General features: G+C 43.0%; 2 protein-coding genes across 3 annotated transcripts in view; one reads left to right on the forward strand and one right to left on the reverse strand.

Annotated features, from left to right (window-relative positions):
- The window catches only part of cpped1 (calcineurin-like phosphoesterase domain containing 1), a 28,000-nt gene extending 21,436 nt beyond the window's left edge, over positions 1 to 6,564 (reverse strand). Inside the window, exons 1-2 of the mRNA XM_012838958.3 lie at positions 6,347 to 6,564; positions 1,789 to 2,007 (exon numbers count right to left, since the gene is read on the reverse strand). Of these exons, the coding sequence (XP_012694412.1) occupies positions 1,789 to 2,007; positions 6,347 to 6,410 (283 nt within the window). The 5' untranslated portion in view covers positions 6,411 to 6,564. The remainder of the gene's footprint in view (positions 1 to 1,788; positions 2,008 to 6,346) is intronic.
- Positions 6,565 to 8,511: 1,947 nt separating this feature from the next.
- shisa9a (shisa family member 9a) overlaps positions 8,512 to 23,596 on the forward strand; it is a 33,343-nt gene continuing 18,258 nt past the window's right edge. Inside the window, exons 1-2 of one of the 2 annotated variants that reach the window (XM_031560989.2) lie at positions 8,512 to 9,557; positions 11,191 to 11,297. In XM_031560989.2, the coding sequence (XP_031416849.1) occupies positions 9,037 to 9,557; positions 11,191 to 11,297 (628 nt within the window). In that variant the 5' untranslated portion in view covers positions 8,512 to 9,036. The remainder of the gene's footprint in view (positions 9,558 to 11,190; positions 11,298 to 23,596) is intronic. The other variant, XM_031560987.2, reaches the window with a different exon arrangement.

Consider the following 23,596-nt stretch of genomic DNA (forward strand, 5'->3'; position numbering starts at 1 on the left):
CAGCAGGTGGTGCTAAAACGTCTTCATAGCTGTGTCTGCTGACTCTAACGGCTTGGTCATGGAGTGCGTGTATTTGATGCAGATGAGGCCTCGAGAGCTTCACCAAGTAGTCATCCAAGCAGCGGGACTGATGACCATCACGGCGAGCACGAGTGTTGTCTCTGGGCATCGACATCCTGAACTGTGGTAATTGAATATCCGGCTCGAAGGACCATATAAAATAGGGTGATATTTGAATTGAATGAAACCCAAAAGGACTGTATTACTGGTTGTGAAATAGGTGACAATTGCCACAGGTCTGTCCGGTTAGAACAAGAATGATGTCAATGTCCCAATGATGACGGATGTAACGAAGTATTTATTGTACACACACGCTCAAGACTCGAATTGAATGATAATGAACTGTGAATATGATTATCCGTGTAAAGGACTCATATCCACACTTGAATCCTTGAATGACCGTACTGATCCGTGTTTGAACGGTGATTGACTATCCGTGATTTGAACGGTGGAATGAATGGAAGAATTATCCGTGTAAAGGACTTCTAACACACATGAATCCGTGGTTTCTATGAATGATATGAATAACAAATATATAAAAATATTAACAAGTATATAAACAACAAGAATGAATATAGTATAGCCTACATGATGAATATTACGGCTATAAATGCGGAAATGTCCCTTTAATACCGTGCCGCGTAATGGTGGACATTCCAGTATCTCCGTTACCAACGGTAAATCTTTAAAGTAGCATGAATGAGATATGACAGTGAATGATTCCTACACAAATAAACGTACATATATGATCTACACTGACATGAAACAGACTCGCTACTAAACACACATATGACAACAGAACACTCACAATCTTATCGACGCACGGCAATGATGAAAGTGAATGTCTCTGATAATGATGTTGAATAGTCCACCGAACTCCTTGATGATGACTTTCTCCAGCTTCTTCTGACCCACAACTGGCCAGTGGTGGCCCAAGCTTATATAGGCCAGAGGGGGGGAAGAGAGGGCATGTTCAGACCTGCTTTGGAAACCCAGCATGGGGTGACCATCTGGCCAGTGAATTTCCACTGTGCACGAGCCCCACGGACTCCTGGGATCAACTGATAGGCTGACCTCTGCCTGGACCCCAGGTCCCGTGAGTGGCCTGCACAGTGGGGTGCCCCAGCTGGATGCAACTGGTGAGACAGCCCTTTTTAACAAAGATGGAAGACTCAGCAAATAGCCAAAAGGAACTCAACAGTGGCACATGTTCACAGAATTTAGACTGAATCTATGTAGCGAAGCCATCGAAAAAACACAATCAGAGGGGAAATGGATTGTGAGACCACATCATTAGCACCAGTTTACACACAATGTCAGTTTTAGAATTTCATTACTGAGAGCACTGTGAAAAAAGCATACTGTTTTGATTTTAATCCAAATTAATAATTCACTGAAATGTAGTCAAATTAGTTCCTAACAGGATTTACTGCATTTTATTATATTATTTATAATAGTTATTTATTATTCATATGTCATAATCTACACCAGGACAGACACTAATACATTACAAACATTGGGTAACTTGAAAATTCCCTAACATCAAATATTCTTTTCAATTTTTTTTTATCATTTTCAACATGAAAAAGCATTGTGCCAAAGAGCCAGTAGTGCAGCATTTCCAATTCAACAGTTAATGTTCTGCACGGTTCATACAAGCTTTAAATGCATCAGACCTGTGAACTAGCAATGAGCATCCTCCAAAGGTCTGGTATTTTGTAATCTCACCTGGCATTGCATGGACGAGGTCCCCACACAGTATCGTGAAGCGAGGCCTGGGGCTCAATTTGTTGATGGCCTGGACAGCCGTCCTGGTGAGCTGGACTTCCTCTGCCCACTCGTCCCCTCCCCCGCTGCGGTCCCCAGTCCTCCAGGCCTTCATGAGGCCTAGCTGGGGGTCAGCCCCCACAATGAAGAAGAAGGGGCCACGCCACTCTCTCTCAGCATCTGCGGAGGGCAAAACAAGGGGAAATCCTTCCTCAGTTGTTTCCCTGGTATATCGTAGCTTTCCCCACTACTGTCAACATATGCCTAACAAAGTGCTCCGTCCAGCACAAAATCCTGTCGCTCTTATGCAACCCATCCCTAAATCACACCACTCTAAATATTTCATCAAAGTGGGGAGTCTGATTGAGGACAAGCCAACCTGGTGTTATCTGTCAGCCGCGCGTGTGACAAGAGGGATGTGAGAGGGACCGCAACAACACTCTGACATGCATGTGTTTCCCCCTTTGCTGTATGCGAATGCAAAAAACACAAATGTTCCGCCAACGTTCCCTCAGAGTTCACACGGTTCCTCCGGTTCCACTAGCCGTGCAAGCACAAACAACAACAGGCCACAGAGGACCGGGCAAACGCGCCATGACCCAGCCGCTCATCCACGCTACTTTTGTTTCTGTTCTCTTTCTTCCTTCTGCATACAAGGCATTACCCATGCATCTTTATGTATCTTTTTCCCTGCTGGATTCATGGTAATTTCTTCCCCTCGCACATCAAAACTGCAGGAAGAGAAGAAAAGAGGAGGGAATCCTCCTACTGGGAATGCCATTACAAGTTCTCGACTTTGCTCTTTGCCATCATCATTTAAGGAGCCTATTTCACTAGCAGCGGCGGATTGGATGAAAGGAAAGCCTTTTTTTTCAGTGTGCGCTGTATCAGGCATTCTGTCTGTGGTTCAGTGGAATTCTCTTCTTTTGGTCTGCACCGATCAGAATGTAGCAGACAAATGAAAGAAACGCTTCTGTACAAGAAACTTGTAAATCCTTGTTGTGCTACACGCTATGCTAAAACTTTCCTCATTTACCAAGTATAAACAGGCAGAGGTATTCCTCTAGCCTGATGAGAGGAATCCAGAACTAATCTCACACGTGGTCCCTCAATGTTCTGACCCTCCCTAGAGTTAGGTATTTTTATTAATCAGTTTGAAATGACTGACAATAACAATCTATTTGATAACCTTTGGCAGTGTAATTTGGCCATCGAGTTCCAACCTCTTTTCAGAATTGATGTTGCAGAGCAGTAGGCTTCCATAATCCTGGGCCAGAGACAAAATGTCAGAATAAAACATCATCTGTAATGTTGTGCTAACTGCGAACGCATGTTGTTACATCGATTTTATCACTGTTAAAGCAACTACCCTGTACCCCATGTGTGCCTCAAATAAAAAATAATCTGGTATACAAGCCTTTGGCCCTTTCTTTAGTGGTTTTCACAATGTGTTCCCAGTGATTCTGCATTTGTAAATTTGTGTTCCCTTTAGAGTAGTGTGATCAGACGTCCTGTTGCTCCCAGGACAGTCCTGTTATTCAGCACCTTTTTAAGTGCCCTGCCTTATTCTGATAATTACTCATGTTTTGTTCAGTATTTCTTCTTTCCTTAAACTTTAGTAATGGGGTTCAGGCAACAATAAGGGTTATGGGAACACAATGTACTCATGGAAACATAATTTACCAGTGATTGAGAACACATAGCAGGGGCAGGGGTATACACCTACCAGAGCTTGCTGAGCATTTGTCTAGCTTTCCATTTTTTACAATGGCAAACTTGGATGAGCACCAAAATGTCAACCAGTGGGCAGAAATATATTACATCCGTTTAATTTGAAAGCAGGGGAATCTGGATACACTGTTTAGACCTTTTTAAACATATCTCTAAATATGGAAAGCTGCTATATAAAGCCAGCCCTATGTAGCAACAGACATTTGCAAAGAAATGAACATCCAAAGAAGTTTTGTATTGCCAGTATACCCTAGTTGACAGTTTTGTATTGCCCTAGTTGACAGTATCTTTATTTGGGACATTTACCACAAAATGAATGCATAGCAACAAGGCTCGGACAGGCTATCTGGCAAATACCAGATGGGCCGGCCTACCTCGTGGCCCACAAGCCCAACATCATTGTGGAATAATAATAATTAACCTGCCAGCTGCAGCCCATTTCTTTTTGGAACAGCCCATCTGACTGGAGGTCACACTGTCAAACAGACTACCTATACTGGCTACCTATACCACCCTTCAAGCGGAACCGTCCATCTGCGTAATGTCAGAGGTCAGGTGGGAAATAATCAAATCAAGACAGAAAGAAGCTTTTATGAAGATAGCAATTGAAAATACAAATGGATAAAAGTCCCCAAAAGAGAAAAGGTGGAGCGGAAAAGGTCAGAGAGAAAAAAAAAAAAGAGGCTGATGCTGTAAAATGGCAATTATTTTCCAAAAATAACGTTACAGAGGCCGGTGCCAGGCAAAACGTTAACATTAGCTGCAGTGATGAAATTAAAAGTCCACCAGCGCCAAATGAGGAGGAGGAGGAGGAGGAAAGAGTCTGGACAGGCTGATTCCAGTGAAGAACAGGGGCAGGACGGGGAGGAAAGAGTCTGGACACAGGCTGATTCCAGTGAAGAACAGGGACAAGAAGAGGAGGCTGCTGCCAATGACAACCTCACAGGTGATACTGCATATAGTGCCAGTGTTAACAGCGCTGGGCCAGAGGGGAGTCATCATACGGAGCCAGCCATGCATTATTTTGTGTGCCCAAAACCAAAAGAGTTTGATTTGTTCTTTAAATACCAATGGTATTTGGTAATGGTATACTCTACGTACAACAAACAGCGCTCTTCATGGTTCCGAAACAACAGCGGAACTGCCAATTTCATATCTATTGCTTAACCTACGTCCTAAATAGCCTGATATTGCGGTGCATATGTTGGGCCCAAATTGGGCAGGTCCAGATGCAAATTGCCAGGGCCAAATTTTGTTCCCAGTCCGACCCTGATAGAAACTGATACTTCCCGTCATTCAGTCGTTATGAAACTTAAACAATAAATGACAATCATGTGAATTTAATTTTTTTTTTAATATATTTCCAATGGTTAATGTTTGGACAATTTTTTTTTTAGGTAGGCCTATAGACATAGAACAGTTAAAGACTAATTGTATCTGTAGTCCTACCTATTTAAATTTGAACTTCATATGGATACTGAATGTCTAAGTACTGAAAAGTATAAGAACCATCCTCTACTAAGCTATCCAAAGAAATCAATTGCGAAAGAAATAGCTGCATTGTCTTCACCTCTTTTCCTCCAAAGATGGCTATGCTATCAGAATAAGCTGCAGCTAACAATGGCCAATCGACGGGCTGAGTCACATGAAAAAAACTAGAACGATGGTATGAGCGGTGAAAATGTTATCGATACTTGTACAATACTTTGATTTTCTGAAACGCGAACAAACTCATCGGAGCTTCCAAATATCCTCTCTAAAACTTGTGCGAGTGTGTGTAAGTGTGCGTTTCCTCCTCAAGACAAACACTACTGTACGGTCCATGGAGACGGTGCAAACTATTTTCAGCCAGCTTTAAAAACATGAACTGAAACGAGCAGACAAAGCTTCCATGACAGCTGATAAATACGCGCTCACGCACGCGCTATGAGAGGCCACAGTCCGCGTCGAATTGAAATAGCGATATCTCAGGTGGCCGAGGCAGTTAAACAATACTAATCACAAATCCTGATTTTAACAAAGCTGAGCTTTCTGCAGGATGCGTGACATCTGTGACTGGAGCACTACAGTACAATCTGCTGAGCTGAGGTTTTCAGTTTCCAAAATTTCATTTGAAATTAAACATTCCATCAATTTTAGATGCGTTTCTTGTAGCCTGTTGCTCTACATTTACAGTCTTGCACTCATTTCACTTAAACCGTTGCTCGAATGTCAGTACAATGAGTTTACTGATTCATTTACTGCATGACATTAAAAGTAATAGATATTTGTTGTCATAAAGATGGATGGCATGTTAGGATACTCATGGCAGCACAGCAATCCATGGGCATAAGCTACATAATGCACAAAAGTGCACTTTTGTCAACCACATCCACAACAGCCTAATTACAGAACAAACTCGTGTAGTTTCAACAAAAATGTGCCATTCCGGCTGGTCAGTCTTCTAATTTCAATGTCATTGCTAGTCCATCGTGGCAAACTCGCCATTTAATGTTTGCCCGGCATTCTATGGGCGGCCAAGAGGACCTGTAAAGTTTGTTAGGTAATGTTGACGTTAGCTTGCGAATTAACAGCAACAGTAAGTTGTGGTCAGTCGTCCTCTGCAACTAGTTAGCGAAGCGGGATATCTTGATGTTAGTAGCCGACAGTGCTGTGACATTTCACTAACCGAACGATAATGTTAGTTACCAGAATGAAATTACTAACGTTACATCAATTCCCCTGTCAATGGATGTTACAACAACAAAAGGCAGCTCTGCCGGCTAGTATAAACTAGCTAACGTGATACCTTCTGTCAATCCCACAAACGTCCGTTCTTTGGCTCTCAGAAATATTTCTTCGCCCGCTGCCATTCTGTCAAGTACCCGTTGATCAGGACAACCCTTTAATGAAACCGTGTGCGGTCTAACCTTTCCACTACAGGCGTGCCATTGTGGTAGGCGAACTTTAACCTAACGCTATTTTAAATAGATTACATCGGCGATCAACTAGTTACTACTGTTCAGCTAATCCATCGCTCTGTTTGCGATAAAACGTCCTGTATTAACTTTTGGTCAAGCGCTTGTGCGCTTTTCCCGTCAGTCTCAGTAACCCCATTCTGAACTTTTAACATGGTCGTTATCAGCGAACAAAAGGCCAAATTAGTCAGAAATCAGGCTGTTTTGGTAGTTTGGAACTATACATCTAGTCTGGTATTGCATGTGTGTGCGGGTATTGTGTTGTTTTCTAACTAGGCTTTGCTATGCAACAAAAAGTACCCTGCCAGCAAGGAGGACTTTATTTCCGTATGCCCAATACGCTTCAAATAGACACAGTTCATTTTAGTGTGAACATGGCTGCGAAAAGGAAGCCTATTTTATAAGACCTATTGAGTCGCATCCCTTGCGCACAAGCATATGTGCCTCTTGGGGCTTCCTTGAGTTTGAAGACGTTTGGGTTGTGCTTAGAACACTAATCCTTTATACAGATTTCTAGAGGCACATTTCCACTAGTGGCAGCTAGTTGGTAGTCACTGCACTTGAAAAGGGCAGTGGAACATGGATCAAGAAATAATTAACACCAATGCTTTTGGGCTTGTAACAATGTGTAGTTGCAGGTTGCAACTTTGCAACAAGTTGCTCCTCTGTATAGCCCTGGACTCTTTTAGCAGCTGTTTGTATTTGTTTTCGAAAATATGTATCCATTATTTAGAGTTGACTCTATGTTGCATAGGTTGGAAGGATATTGCCATATTATACAGGCTACCGTAGCCACACAGTGCTTGAAGTGAGGGCAGAATATGTGCTCAATATAGGGCCCAAACAATGCATTAAAGTACAGTTGTGAGATATATCAGAATATGCCGTGTAAGCATGCAAGAAATGATTTGTCATATGATAAAGCAATCTCTGTCATAGCCTATGCCTAAGACATGCAGGAAATCGTGGAATACTGTTTGTTTTTGGTAGAAGCTGGATTTTCACAAAAAATAATTGTTGCTGGTGGTTGCAGTCAGAGGAGGGTGTGGGATACTGACAGTGGGTCTGAGTTGCATAATATCAGGGATAATTAAAAAAAAAACTATTCACCAGCAGCTAAATTGTACAATATTTTAGACAGACTATGCAATGAGTCAGGGAGCAGTCAGAGAACATCAGGTGATGGTCAGTTATTGCCTCTGTGGGACAACATTGAGAGATAACACGTGCTGATGGACGGCAGTGACTAATGTGTGGGAAGCAGCTCCATTTTAATCATTATGAAAGTATGTTAAGGCAGTGTTGAGGTCATCCAGGCAGAAGACGTATATCCACAAAAACAGTTTAGTTAAAAAAAAATGTACAAGAGAAAATTGAACATTTCTTTTTCGACAACCATTTAAATAGAATGAATAGGAATGACTCCTATTGAAATAAATACAATCAGAAGCAGGTTTCTTAGAGGATGAACGTCACAAGTTCAGTTGAGTTTCTGCTAGGCTATGACAGATGCCAAAAAAAGTAGGCGTTCATGTTCGGTGGGAGTGATGAAACTGCGGTGATTTATGTCCATCACCATGGTTTTCACCGTGGCGCAGTCGAATAAGCTAACAGTCTTGCCAAATGAACATCTTCATCCCTGACAAGCCAAAGCAGGCATGGGCAGTAATATCGCTTCTCGAAGTATAATACAATTAAACATAACGAACGTGACAACTAATAATAACATGGTAGAAAAAAACTCAGTTGCGCCTCAGAAGAAAAAAAAAACATGAAATTAACATATAATTTTATACACTCGGGAAAGAAAAGTAGACCTTTGTTCCTCCAATTACTTCGAAACGTGCACGATTTATATTAATCTTACTTCCTTATTGTTGCAGTAAAGCATGCCATCATTTTGAACAAAGAGAGGGTGGTGCCTGAATTGGTCTCCAAATACAAAACGAATGTTACGATGCTCGCTCGCGCTCTCTCGCTCTCTCTCTCTCTCTCTCTGTGTGTGTCTTTAGTCACAGACACGTACACACACATATACACACACACTCTCCTCTCACTCATTCCGTGTCTCTCTAATCCCTCCCTCATTCCTCTTCTAGCGGACTTTCCCAGTTCTCGCTTCTCCCTCCCAGTATCCATTCGCCTTTCAGCTGCACAGTTTTCTCATCATCCATCTGGTAGCTTAGCTGTGCCCACACACCCGAACAGTAGTCGATAGAAGAATGTGTTGGATGAAGTAGTTGCGGCGCGGCTAACGGACTGGAAGAGACTTCTCCAAGAATACTTCTTTACGCACACAAAGGATGCGCGCGCCAAGGTATGGCACTCTAACGGAGCACGGAGAAGATAAATAGTCCTTCAGCAGAATCCTGTCGAGGGGGACTAGTTGAAAACCAACAGTGAAACGCATGGCTGTGGTCTTCTGTTTGGATTTATGTGTCTTGACCTGTAGCAATATCGGATCTCCATTTGCTCATTATTTACCGTTTGCTTTGCGATCGAAGATTTCAGGGGAAGCTACATGATGAGATGGACAGTCTTTCTGTTAGGCTACTTGTTGGTCAAAGTTATGGCACTGCTGTGCTCCGCGGACGGCGCACAAGGACAGGAGATGGAGGGCTTTATAATGATAACTGGATCTAACGGCTCCAGAGATGAGGAGATCGTCGTTACCGAAGCCCCGCATTCAGAGGATAGATGCCGCGGATACTACGATGTGATGGGTCAGTGGGACCCGCCGTTCATTTGCGAAACGAACGACTATTTGTTCTGCTGTGGCACCTGTGGCTTCCGATTTTGCTGCGGCCTCAAAGAATCTCGTTTGGATCAAAGCACTTGCACGAATTATGACACTCCGAAATGGATGTCATCGGGTCAAATTCCATATAAGAAGGCAAATCCAAGCCAGGATCGGACCAAGGACAGTACAAACTTTATTGTGTATATCATATGTGGAGTGGTTGCGATCATGGCTCTTGTCGGGATATTTACTAAACTTGGGCTTGAAAAGGCACATCGACCCCAAAGAGAAAACATGTCTAGGTAGGTCTCAGTTCAAGAAATGTGTCATGCGTAAACCTGCATTCGGTAAGGGCAGTGTGGGCTAAGTATGTGTCCACTTCACGCACAGAGCGAGGGCTCGAAGAGACGAGACAAACGAACTGATAGTTTGTGTGTGTTTCTAAGACATTGAAAGTCAGGCATATGTTGATTTTCTCACAGTATAATCGTAGATTTACGGTACATAACAAATATTGTCAGATAATTTGTTGAACACCTGGTAAGGCGTAGTCTACCTGCGGCACAGGAGGATAAATGGACATATTGAAAATCAGAACGGGTTCCTGACATGTGTTGTAAGGAAGCTCAGAACCTACCTCATGGATTTTGCATTTTAGTAGGCTACTGATAAACGTCGAGTTTAATTTCAAAACCTGTTATTCTCAAAGCGAAATGGCGTACAACAGAACTACCGAAACAAATATAACTACTTCAAGAGTTACACGTTTATCCATTTGCGTGTATTGTTTAAAAGCCTAACATTCCAGAAATACATCAGAAAGGACGCAGAATATTTGCTTTAGAAAGATGTATGTATCAAAAGATAAGAGTTTTTGTTTGAAGGACAAGGGGAGAGAAGATATAACGTAACATGGAAGCCAAGTGATGTAGGTTAATTTGTTCTATTATTTTTACCCGTTATGGTCCTTGACATCACACGTCCAAAACAGTTTGTGGAAGCTACATAAACAAGTTAAAGCTCGGATTCCGCTACACTATGTTTAAATGTTGAAAACGCTCTTCTCATGTATTATAATCAAAGCAGGGTCAGCAACCTTTGTGAGAAATAATGAGAAACACAACCAGCAAATATCGAATGAAAACCATAGCGTCAATAACTGTAAGTGGTCGCCATTACAAAAATATCGAGACAAATACATATTTATAATACAATAATACAATACAATATTTTATTATTTGAAAAAGCTATAACACTTTACGTGAAGCCAAAAACTTTCTCTGAGACTGATTACTGAGCAAAGACCCTGCAATGTATCTCTTGACACTGGTGTCAACATTTTTGTTTTCATTTACAGCGTGAAGCGGTTGACTTTGCCTCAGCAATTGCGTAATATCTATCTACACCTCTCCACACATCACACATCTCTCTGCCTCCACTACGCACTTCACTCGCCGTGCGGGGGCGTAGGACTCTAATCTGTAGGACACCGAGCACTTTGGTGTTATCGTAGTAGCTAACATACTGTGATCACTTCGACTGGTTAAGCAACTCATTTTCCAATAAAGATCCGTGATAATCAACACCCCTTACGCTAAACTGGATGAATCTTGAAAATGATCATCCCTTACGTTGAACTGGGTGAATCTTGGGTCAATGTTTTGATGCTCTTTTGTGCTCTGAGTGATACCTGACACACCGGCCAGAAAACAAGTAGCACCATGGAGAGCGACCCCAATCGAAAACAAGTTCACTGGTCTTTGGTTTAGAAACCATGGGCAAACCATCTTTCTTCGCTTCCAGTTTACATCTAGGTGTTTTTCTTAAAATTTCTAACTAGGTACTAACCATACAACTTACAGAATTTTAACAAAGTCATTCATAAAGATTCATCAGAATTCTGAATCATCTGACATACTCCTTTTCTCCCAACAGAGCCGTAGCAAACGTCATGCAGAGTGCCTGCTCGGCAGAACATGAAGGAGCCATTGCAATGCATGCTCAGCACTACGACACCATGCAAGCAAGAGCTAGCAACTTACGTAAGTTTACTTTCTCTGTCATTTTAAGCTTGTGAATTGCTTTGCAAATTCATCTGTTCATTTTCTCTAAGGACCACAAACTAAAAGCCATTTCATGTGGAAGGCAGACTTGGTCAAAGGTCTCCTGACATAACCCTGTCAAAAGGTCAACACCATGCTCTTTTCATATCAACAGAAACTGACACCTTTTGACCTGTGATTAAGCTTCCGCACGCTTATCCCAAATGCCGTGGTAAATGAAACTGTGCTTTTGTTCATTTGGTGGGCCAGACAGACCAGACAGCCCTTGGAGAACAACCAACAGCACTCACAGTAAACACATCTATATGGCGACCATCTTCCATCATCCATCTAAGTGACCCACCGAGGTCCACTTGATAGACTGCTTTGCTTTTGCCTCTCATGTTATAATCTGAAAATAGCATCTTAAAGCGGGTCCTCCTCACATGACTCATGCCCTGCTTAGGAAACAGGAAATACCAATCCACGAATGCTGTCTATTTTTGGTGTGGTTGTTGTGGGCTGAAACTGGAGCCATGTTCATAGTGGTTGTTTAAGCCACTCATGTCAGTGATATCAGGAGCCAAGAACATGTGGAGTGTCTCAGCCAAGCTCACCACCAGCTGAAATCACTAATTAGCTCCCCCTCATTGGTTAAAGAGGCACTATATATAGTGGCTGTGGCTCAAGTCATGCGTAGTTGAAAGGCAACCTGTATACAGTAATCTTGGCCCCTCTGCGGAACTGCTTTGACACTAGTGGTTTAAAACCTCAGGGAGAGGATTGTTGGTTGTAGTGTGTTCAAATACCATCCCTCATTCACAGAGCCCTGAGTAAATACACCAACTCCTGTGTGAGAACAAACGCTGGCGTGTGTTTGTGGAGGGACTTACACAAAATGAAAATCGCAGGCCCATTTTGCTTTGAGGGATCCATTTTGGGCTGTGCTGAGAAACCGCGAGTGGAGGAGTTTCCCCCCTTCTCCTTTCATGGCTGTATAGGAAGATTATGTCTTTCCACCGACATGGCCATTGTGGGCTTGGCCACTCGCTCAGTGTTGGAAGAAGTGCCTGTTTCTTTGCAAAATAACAGAGCCTTTGATTATTTAATCTCTCACACAAGGACGGCACTGCGTTCCAAAAGCTAAGTGAACGACAATAGCAGTTTTTTTTTTTTTTTTTGCTTGTTCCCCCATCATCCCACTACAGGGCTTACAGTGCACAGAGGACTATTCAACGGTGTTTTGAGTTTGAATCTATCTAATGCAGCGTTTACCACATCAGTGCATCATGTATTTCCAAGCACATAAAAACAAGCAATCGTCCCTGTGGACTCAACCTTTTCTCCCCCCCAGCCATCACCAGAGCCATGCTGGCAATTTTCCTTGCAGTGGAAATGAACAGGCCACTATATTTCCTCCAGTCGCCCCCACATCAGAATTATGATTATTAGCGTCATGGAGTCTGCCTGCTCAGGTCTTATTCTTCTGGTGGCGCGGGTGTAATCATCCTGAATGTTATTAACCTCTCTAACCTGATCCCCCCTTAAAGATCGGGTCTCGCGGCGTCTGGGTCTCAGCCTCCGGGGATAATGATTTTCATGGACTGAGGCAGCAGGTAGGAGGGTCTCCAGGGGATGACAGGAGATGGTGCCGTTTGCTTCTGCTCTGAAGGCGGCTTGTCCTTATGCCTCATTTCCATCCTTATCTGCTTGCGGAGACACAACACTTTCATTTCTGTTGTTATATCTGCTTAGCTGTCTTGAGAACAGTGAACAGAAAAGTCAGTTACGGGTCAAACTGTTCTTTTGACATGCGATGCAATGAAGGACCTATGAATAATGTATGGAATGGTGGTAAATAGTGAGAGAGAATTGGGTTGGGAGTGTTCTGATTTGCACAGTATTTAGTGAATTCATCATGAAAGCTGATGAGCCTGAACAGCAAACAAATAGTCTTTGTTTGTCTTTAAATAATTCATTTTTTACCTGGAATGAGAGCTAGAAGAACAGGTTTAGCTCTTTTGAGCAAGCCTTATTGGTCTTATTCTACCTGTCAGGCTCGTTCAAGCACAATAAAGTCCTTGAGAGGTAACAAATACAATTATTCCCCCCTGGTGTAGGATTGCATAATACAGTGTATACTATGGCATGAAAACAGACACCTTCAAATGAAATCAGAGCACCTACCAGCTTGACAACACACAGCACTGTTTATTTAATCCACTCTCTCACCTTCACCTAAAAAATTAGACGTGTGTTGACACACTGGGTCTCACCGCGCTAGCACATGCGCTTGCGCTCACCTTGGCTCTGCGCTTGAGCCACCCTCTTTAGCTGCGCACATTAAAAAAAGCGGCGCGTTAGCGTCGGCCCCTCTTGCCTCGGGGGCCCTGAACCTGTGGGGCCCCTCCTGAGAGGAGGCGATCAGACGCCGCCTTTCATGTCCCCCCGACAACGGGTGTGCAACGTTTTGAATTCTTAAAGAGCTTGAAAAATCCCTCTTGTGAAAAAAAAAGCCCAGGCTTCAAAGTAAGAGAGGAAGATGAGTGGCGAGAGGCGTGATGCAAAGACAGACCAAGTGTTTGATGGCACACCTATAATGTCAGCATACTCAAGCAGCCCTCGAGTGATTGACATAGGGAGATGGTGCTAAAAAAGAGAGAAAGGAAAAACAACATAGGGACAAAAGAGGCACCTCCGTGAATAGATGTTAAGTGGTGGAATCAGAGCCACTTGGCGGATGCCAACGTGATGCCACTCTTCCTGTTTTGGTCCGTCGCTTGGGTGAGTGTTTCAAAGATAAACAGCTAGATACAAAAAAAAAAATGACTGCTCGAGTGGTCAGGGGCCTTCCTGGTTGTGATCAACTGGCGGCGGGGCACAGAACCCGTGGTGTTGGGTGGGGGTGGGGGTGGGGGAGGGGGGCAGAGTCGCAGTTCACTGGAGCAAGAGACTCCATTACAGTGTCACACTGAGCCAAAAGTAAAGCAGAATGGAGAATGCATAGTAGCAGAGAGGCGTCCAATGCAATCCCTCCAAGGCTTGGAGAACAGGGTAGTGGGGGGGTGGGTGAGAGGTGAGGGGTGGCGGTGGCGGGCGGGGGGTTTGCGGCGCATTCGAGGATAACCCTCTGTGCTCGGCATAATATGATTGTTTTCTGTGAGATTCAGGCCACTGCTCGGCTGCTCGGCTGCTACTGTGAGCCTGCGGGGGCTTTGAGTCTTAGGGCTCCCACCGCCTCAGTGCGAGGCAGAGAAAGGGGCCTGAGAGCAGCCTCTTCGACATGTCAGCTTGTCGCTCTCGCCTAATAGCACACCCCGCAAATAATACCATCAAGCACCAGCTTGGTGTAATTCTGGAGGAATTGTTCATTAATCACAACACCGCATCAGCTGTTCATCATTCAGGCTCTATAGCTAGATTAGCCACAATGGCGAGAGCTCAACACCAACAACAGCAGCCTGGCAGGTCTATATATATATATATATATATATACATGAACACGAGTCTCATAGATTTGGTGTTGAATATGATTTCAGGCTGTGTAAAAGCACAGCAATGAGTATAAGTCTTATGTAGGGAAGCGGTTGAGCCGGGCTTGGTGTGTACCATCAGAATGAGAGAACATTGCACTAAGGGGATTATCCTTCCTTAGAGGCCGTTAGCTTTCCTGTCATGTTTTAAGTTTTGGTGCAGTAATAGCTATACACGACAGACCTTTTTTTTTGTGTGACAGAGGGCTTGTTCCTCACAGAAATGGTAGGCTAGCTCAGGCAGCAGAATTCTAAGTCATGCTTTCTGTCATATTCTTTTGGCCTCAATTTTCCCCAAGCAGTTGCTGATAAACAGCATGCATCTGAAAGGGAATACAGACATGATTGGACTACAGTGTCAGCATCAGAAAAAAGCTGTCAGGTGCAACAGGTATGTATGGACCCGTACGTATAGGAGAGGAAACTTGTTTATCAAAGAAGTCAAACGAGTTTGTTGTCATATTGAACAATGATAAACTGCTCTATGCTCAATTATCTGTCACATGGCATCAATCAAAATAACAGACGTTATTGCAGTTGCAACTAATGCAGTTAAAATGTCTGACTTAACAAGCGAAAGGCTTCCAAACACAATTACAATGCAACAGTGATGTCTGTGTTTGCCGTGACACACATCAACAAGCATGAGTGTCATTTCACCTACTGAACATGTCAGTCCCTCCTGCGTTTGTCTGTGAGGACTGTGCATAAACGATAAAGCTCCATCTCTGCCTGTTTAATTACCCAGATCCATTTGGAGCTCCAGGACCGTTATGAGCCAGCCTATCTGTATTCAAAACTTACCCTTGCTAAAGTAATTACCTTCCTTGAGGTTATAATCTTTCTTAACATATCTGGTGATTTGAAGCATGGAAGGTCTTAATAACTAATTGCCTATATCCCAGAGAAGCACTGGCAGAGAAAAAAAAAGCAGAAAGGCTTGGCATGAATATCTCCCTTGTGTCTGCTAAACCTGTTTCAGCTACATTTGAGAAAATGGATCTGAGTATCAGACCTCATTGTTTGGAATGATAACATCAACTGTGTCTCATTACTGTGAGTGAAGTACACATTCATGACTACTGAATCTAGTCACGCCGGGGGAATATGGAGAGCAGGGAGTGAATAGAGATTGCCGGCAAAAAATGGCGAGACCAGGCACCGTGTATTTAAATTTTTTTTCCAGGCCACACAAATGGCCGTGACTGTAAAACCTAGATAAAGTTTGGCATTCTCTTCACAGGCACCGCTTATTTGAACTTCTTCGAGCCATTCTTCCCCTATCACTCCACCAACACCCCCCCCCAGCACATACACCTCCCATGCCACCCCTCTTTGACGTGACAAATGAACATCGGCGGGCCCACTGTCCTCTCTACCTCCGCGGCGTGACCTTGACTATCATTACACGGTGTGTGTCACATCCTGTCTCAAACGCTTCCGTCTCGCCCGTCGGCACGTCTCTCTTTCAGCGCGTCCAGTCTGCTATCACTGCTCCAGCTAATTGCCTTAATGTGGTTTCCCACAGAAGCCCAAGAAATCCATTAGCGCTTGTTTATGAGGCCACTGTGCCTGCACGGGCCTCCGAAATCGACAGGCCTTTGTGGCAGCATGACCTGTGAGAGGAAGATGCCATATAACATCATTTTTGTCTGCATGAGAAGTGCCTGTAAAACTACAGTAATGGTTTGATCAGAGAGAATGCCTTGTTGGAGTCAATCTTTTCCCCCCAATTATCTGGTATTTCAGAACTAAGACAGTGTGTCACCTCCATTATGTCTGATAGTCTTTTGTAATAAGTCCAGGAGGACCTGTTGTAGCGAAATGTCTTCTCATTTCTTATCCAAGACTCTCCTTTCCCCTCCTGTCTTCCACTAGAATATTAATCACTTAATTTACAGGCAGGGAATCAAATCTCATTTCTGACAGGTTATTATGCATGTGAACACTGGTGCCGACAGTGTGTGTGTGCGTGCGCACGCATGTGTATGTCTGTCTGTGTGTGTGTGTGTGTGTGTGTATGTCTGTGTGTGTGTGTATGTCTGTGTATGTCTGGGTGTGTGTGTGTGTGTGTGTGTGTGTGCGGGGGGGGGGGGGGGCCTGAGCAGTGTAATTCTTCATATAAATCCGGTCCTCTTAAAGAAGCAGTGTTTTATAAATGGCCGGCTCAGAGGGTTATTATTGACTTAGTGTTCGATATGTAAAAGCCATGTTGCTCTGAGCTGGATTCTGAACAGAGATGCCTCTGCATGCACCATTTCAATTTCCTCACAGTTCTGCCATTTACTCCCAAACTTTGACTATTTGATTGATTCATACATTACACACTGGCCTATTTGAAGAGGAAGGGACTTTGTTTTACTAGTGCATTTCCATGGTGATGAGCATAAGCAGTGTCTGACCAGAGGCTGCGTGCAAGCATCATTTGAATTTCCATCAGATCTGCCATTTATTTCCAAAGCCTGACTATGTACTAAACCTGTGGCTGATTGCATACATCAACACATGTCATTGACCTCTAACCCCAATTTGCCACGATTGCAACCGAAAGGAATCAACAATGGAACCGCAATGGAAGCTCAGTGGAACTCCCGACTGACAAAAAAAAAAGGTATCCAAGCCAATGGGGTCAACAAATACAGAAGTGTTACAGGCCCCTAATTCTACCCCCACTCAGAAATACTATAGGCTAGCTAAAACAAACATAAAAAATGCTGTAGCAGCTACTCAAAGGGAAATCAATGAAGTGACCAAGAGACGGCAAGACATAAAAAGGTGAACGAAAGAGAAGATTGCATGAAACAAATGAGCACTGCTTCCATTGCTTTTGGAAGTTTCCCCAATGAATACATAAAATGCTCAATCTAGATTACACTTGCTTTTAATGGGTGGAATTCTTTTATCGCAAAACAGATGTGCGCTCTTCCCCACCATTTTCATACAGTACATACGCCGGAAAACCTAATCAGCCCTTTGGTGCACATTTCCTTCCATGTTTTCCCCCCAAACTCCCACTTTTCCCACGGCACTCCCATTAATGCATTCGCATAAGTAGGGAAAGTGCAACTTGTATTTGTGCACTTCCGCAACACACAACAGTCCGGTCAGTTTGTACATACCACGCCACAATTTTAAGTGAAGGTTGGGACTAAATAACACCTCAAATGGCAGCTAACGTGTTAGTACATCAGACCTTCAGGACCACTGACGAGAGACGGCTCTTTAAGCACCATTTGATTTTCCATAGTCATTTACTTTCAAGCTCTGACCAGCTGTTCTATTTCTTCTTGCCTATTTCAGGCTGGAGGTTCTTTGCTTTATTGTTGCATTTCCTTCCTGACAGATATCAACAGTGAGTTTACATTATTTCGACATGGTGTTCTGTTTTCATAAACTGAAATTTGAATACCTTGTTGCTCTCGTGGTCTACTCTGTAGACTCGGAATGACAGTAACCCCTACAGCAACTTCATGTCCTTTTGCATACTTGATCTTATTCTCCCGAAATCCCTTTAATATTTATACAAGTAAGTTTAACAACTTGAAGGAAATCCGGCTCTATTATGGGATTGAGTTCAGGTTTGTTGACGCTTGATATTAACAAGCCTGTTAAATCCATGGGAGGACTTGACCTCCATGCAATCTAGTAAAAGTCAAATTCCAGCAAAGGGGGACACAACACAAAGAGGGATTATGGGTCCATTAAGCTTTGTATGAAAATCCTGATTCTTAGAAATCCCTCTTAATCCCCTACATCTTCAAGAGTTTTATTTTCAATATATTTTTCCTTTTTAAGAAAGAAAGAAAATCCCCTGTTATAGTCTTACTCTTCGATGATAGCATTATAAGTTAATGTTTTGAGCCTCGCTCACTTTCCCTTTGTTGTTCACTTGCACACATTTGCTCTCTCTCCCTCTCGCCTTCCATCCTTTCCTTTCCCCCTCTCTCTCTTTCTCTCTCTCTTTCACACACACACACACACACACACACACACACACACACACACACACACACACACACACACACACACACACACACACATCTACACGTGTAGCTATAGATCTTTGAGCTCCAGGCTCGTGTGGTGTTCCCTCCTCCCCCCTCCCCCTAGGCAGCGTCCCACCCTGACTATTGGGCCATGGCTCCTGCCCCTTCAGGCGGGGAGGCAGCCTCTCTGTTTGGCTCACTGGTTGCCATGGTGCACTGAGAAAGGCCCCCTTGCGGGGGTCCGCATCGGGGCCAGCATGGCCACCCCGCTCCCAGGTTGGGGAGTATATCAAGGAGGAACTGGCTCTGCCTTCAAACCCAGAGGGACAGCTTGGTGCGCTCTGCCTCCTGGGTGGCGGCCATCTTGGATAAAGGGACATTGTGGCCATGTGAAGTGCGTCACAGTCTTGTGGGCACTGAGCGGCCTGCTGGTCGCTGCCAGCTCGGGGGCTATTTTCGACACACAACCCGTAATCGCCCGAGAGATCTTGCGAAAGCAGGTTGAGATTGAACCCTCGCATTCGCTGCACAGTGTTAAAAAAAAAAAAACATTAGCACAACACCACAAATCACTAGTTCATACCTTTTGCTTGAACCCTGACCCCAATCAGTGAGTGAAGGAAAATGCTGCCAAGAATCTAGTGTCGCTCTGAAATCCTCAGGTTTCCCTGGTCCTGCTTTTTTTTGTACCAGGAACATAAGGTACCTCAGCCAATCAATGTAAAGCTTGAGCCTGTGATGTCACTCACATGCGTGAGGACAGATGCATTCCAATGCAAACTGTCACTAGATGTAAATCCACTCCTAACAAAAGGCAACATAGCGAAAACAGTATAACGTGTAAAGTGGGAATAGATAATCCAAGCAGTGCAGGTGGCACAGTGGTTTGCATATTTGCCTAGTAAGTAGTTGACCCCGGTCTGAGTCTTGGCCAATGCAATAAATAACAGGAAGTGAGGCATGAGGGCTTTTAATGGCCTTCACATGGGAACTTATTTAGCTCAATTTATATGCGTCACTTCAAGGAGATTATGTATACATGTATGTATTCTTCATTTGTATAAGGTATTTATCCCTTTAAATATTAATATTCCCAGTCTCTGTAACATCAGTATGAAAGTACTGGGACCTCAACAATGCCATGTTCCTGGAACGACATCTATGTTGACCCTGGGAGCTTCCCGGGAATTCCAGGAGCATCCAGTGTGTCGTTCCAGGAACACAATATGCCATGAAAAAAAGAGGCCATTTCTCTCCCTCCTCATACCCCGGATTAAACTTTTATTACCATTTATAGCTTTGCGTTCATTCTAAAGATAGAGAAACACTAATATAAGCAGGAAAGTGTATTATATTGGATACATTAACAAAAATAAAGTCTAACAATACAGAATAAAGCTATTATGCACACAGTAGTGGCACCTTAATCCCCTTAAAGTGACACATGTAAATTGCATTAAATAAGTTCCTGTGTGCAGGCCATTAAAAGCCACTACACTCAGAGAATCGCTGCCACATAGCATTTTTCAGGAAAAAACCTGGAATAAACCAACTACCAGAGATGGGCAGTATTTCTATTACTTGTGTTTTAAATATGTATTTCAATTACGTTGAGTATTTTGTAATTTGTATTTGATAGGGCCGATAAAAAATCTAACGTAATTTGTAACAAAATACTTTAGAGTGGAGTAATTTTGTATTTAAAATACTCAAAATACTTTCTCCAGTGTTAAGGCAGAAGGAGATTTTTTTTCTGTCAGATTCTACCACTAGACCCTCTGAACTGCCTCTGAATGTCATTGTCGAATCAGGCAACAGTCAGGCAAAAGTGGTGCTTCAAATCACCCCGCCCCTTTTTGGGGCGAAATGGAAATCGCTCCAGATCTCTCTCATTGACTCTCATGTTAAATCCATTTTTTTCACAAAACAGGGCTGTGTTCGAAAACTTAAGCTGTCTTGATCCTTGTCAATTTATCTTCATTAGTACGCCGACTTAAAGGAGGTTCTTTCAAAGAGCGAATCGAGTTGTTGCACTGAACGTTAGCCATCTTGACAGAATGGTCGTGTCTGTTACCGCGCACTTGCACACTTCAAACACTGACTTTCAGTGCTTAGGGCGTTCACACTGACAGAACCATCAGAATTCAGGACACTGAAAGTACCCGGATGGCGCACTGCAAACGGTAAAAAAATGCAGTGTGAAACGATGGACACTACTCGCCCTAAACGGGCGCCATCTTGGCTACGTAGCGGAAGAGGATGAGCCCTTTCGGCAGCTTTTCAGTTTGTAAAGTTGGCTGTCTGACGCCTCGCAAATCACTTCAACCATTATTGCTGGTTACAATAACTGTGTTATCTGATAGTACAGTGTCTATTTCTCGGTAACTTTTGAAAAATCTAAACCAAAAAAACGCCAAAAGATGTACATTTACATACAAAACGCGTCCGTCAGCGGAGTTTGGTCCGCCATCTTTGTTTAAAATTTCCAGTTGGCCGGAGGAAGCTGGCGCACAGATTTATGGGTAAAAGGCTTGCACATTTGCGTCCGTCAGTGTTCCATTTGAGACAACACTAATCAGCGACAGAACTCACTACAGATGTAAGTGTTGTAATTTTGTTTCAAAATACATTTTGATGTATTTTTGCCCATCTCTGCCAACTACTTACTAGGCAAATATCCAAACCACTGTGCCACTGGTCCTGCTTTTTTTTTGGTACCAGGGACATGAGGTACCTCAGCCAATCGCTGTAAAGCTTGAGCCTGTGATGTCACTCACATGTGTGAGGACAGATGCATTCCAATGCAAACTTTCTCTAAGATGTAAGTCCACTCCTAACAAAAGCAACATAGCGAAAACAGTATAACGTGTAAAGCGGGAATAGATAATCCAAGCAGTGCAGGTGGCACAGTGGTTCGCATATTTGCCTAGTAAGTAGTTGACCCAGGTCTGAGTCTTGGCCAATGCAATAAATAACAGGAGATGAGGCCTTATTTAGCTCAATTTATTACACGGCTCTTCAGAATGTTCCAAAAAGTACCGTTGATTTGAATTGGACATCCCAACGTTCGCAGGTGAATATTTCTTGATATTCACCGCTGCGAAAAGATATTGACCGCTGTCATTGGCAACAGGTTTTGTGCTTCCAATTCACATCTTTCATATCATTCCTGCAAGTAGTCCGGTCATTTAACGTAACAGACTCATTGTAATTTGAAGTCAGCAAGTAATGGGTTGCTACGCAACACCTGAAAAGTTCTATTTGCTTGAAGAACTTTTTATTTCATAGCTGAAATCACGAAACGGCAACTAAGTCATTAAAAAGAGGTGTTTTGGAGGAATGTCTACTATTGTTTTGGCTAGTAACCGTATAATAAGCGGGATAATGTATTGTCCGTCGTCATTATCCCAAAATAAATCCCGACAGGGCGAACAGCACCACGACGCGCAGCGGACAATACATGATCCCTTACTTACATGTGTCACTTCAAGGAGATTATGTATACAGTAAGGTGCCACTATCTGTGCATAATAGCTGTGATGCTGTGTTGTTGGACCTTATTTTTGTTAATGTGATAAAAACGTCCCCATTCATATTAGTGTTTTTTTCTACGCATATTCAAAAAAGTAAGTCAAGAATCCACCAGCAAGTGGAATTTTCCCCCTATTCATTCTCAGTCAGGAATGGGCCGTGTATCCTATTTTTCTTCATTTGTATAAGGTATTTTATCCCTTTAAATATTCATATTCACAGTCTCTGGAACATCAGTATGAAAGTACTGGGACCTCAACAATGCCATGTTCCTGGAACGACATGTATCATTTATTAAGGTTTATTAAGGAGGTTACAAGTCTTGGTGTTATTTTAGATTCAGATTTAAGCTTCAAGTCTCACATTAACAAGGTGACGAAAACATAATTTTTCCACCTTAAAAACATAGCTAAAGTCCTGCCATTTATAAATCAAAAAGATGCTGAAAAACTGATTCATGCCTTTATTTCAAGCCGTCTTGATTATTGTAATGCAATCCTTACTGGCCTCCCAAAAAAAAAAACAACTGAGAGACTTCAGCTCATTCAAAACTCTGCAGCTCGGCTATTAACCAGAACCAAGAGGAGAGAGCACATTAGTCCAGTGTTAGCTGCTCTGCACTGGCTTCCAGTAACTTTTAGAATTGACTTTAAGGTCCTTCTCCTAATATACAAAGCCCTTAATGGGCTAGGACCAAGTTACATTGCAAACTCCCTAGTCAAATACTTGCCCTCAAGAACACTGCGATCATCGAATGCTGGTTTATTGGAGGTTCCCAGCAAAAGCCGTAAGAAAATCGGGGACGCAGCATTTGTCAATTACGCCCCAGTGCTATGGAACATACTGCCTATAGACATCAGGGAAGCCAGCTCGCTTAACATCTTTAAAAGAAAACTAAAAACGTACCTCTTCACATTAGCCTTTAACTAGTTCCAGGAGCATCCCGTGTGTCGATCCAGGAACACAATGTGCCATGAAAAAAAGAGGCAATTTCTCTCCGTCCTCATACCCCGGATTATACTTTTATTACCATTTATAGCTTTGTGTTCATTCTAAAGACAGAGGCATACTTATATGAACAGGGAAGTTTGTATTATATTGGATGCATTAACAAAAATAAAGTCTAACAATACAGCATAAAGCTATTATGCACACAGTGGTGGCCCCTTAATCTCCTTAAAGTGACACATGTAAATTGAGTTAAATAAATTCCTGTGTGCAGGCCATTAAAAGCCACCACACTCAGAGA

The sequence above is a fragment of the Clupea harengus genome, chromosome 23 (assembly GCF_900700415.2).
Source record: "Clupea harengus chromosome 23, Ch_v2.0.2, whole genome shotgun sequence".
NCBI classification, from domain to species: domain Eukaryota; kingdom Metazoa; phylum Chordata; class Actinopteri; order Clupeiformes; family Clupeidae; genus Clupea; species Clupea harengus.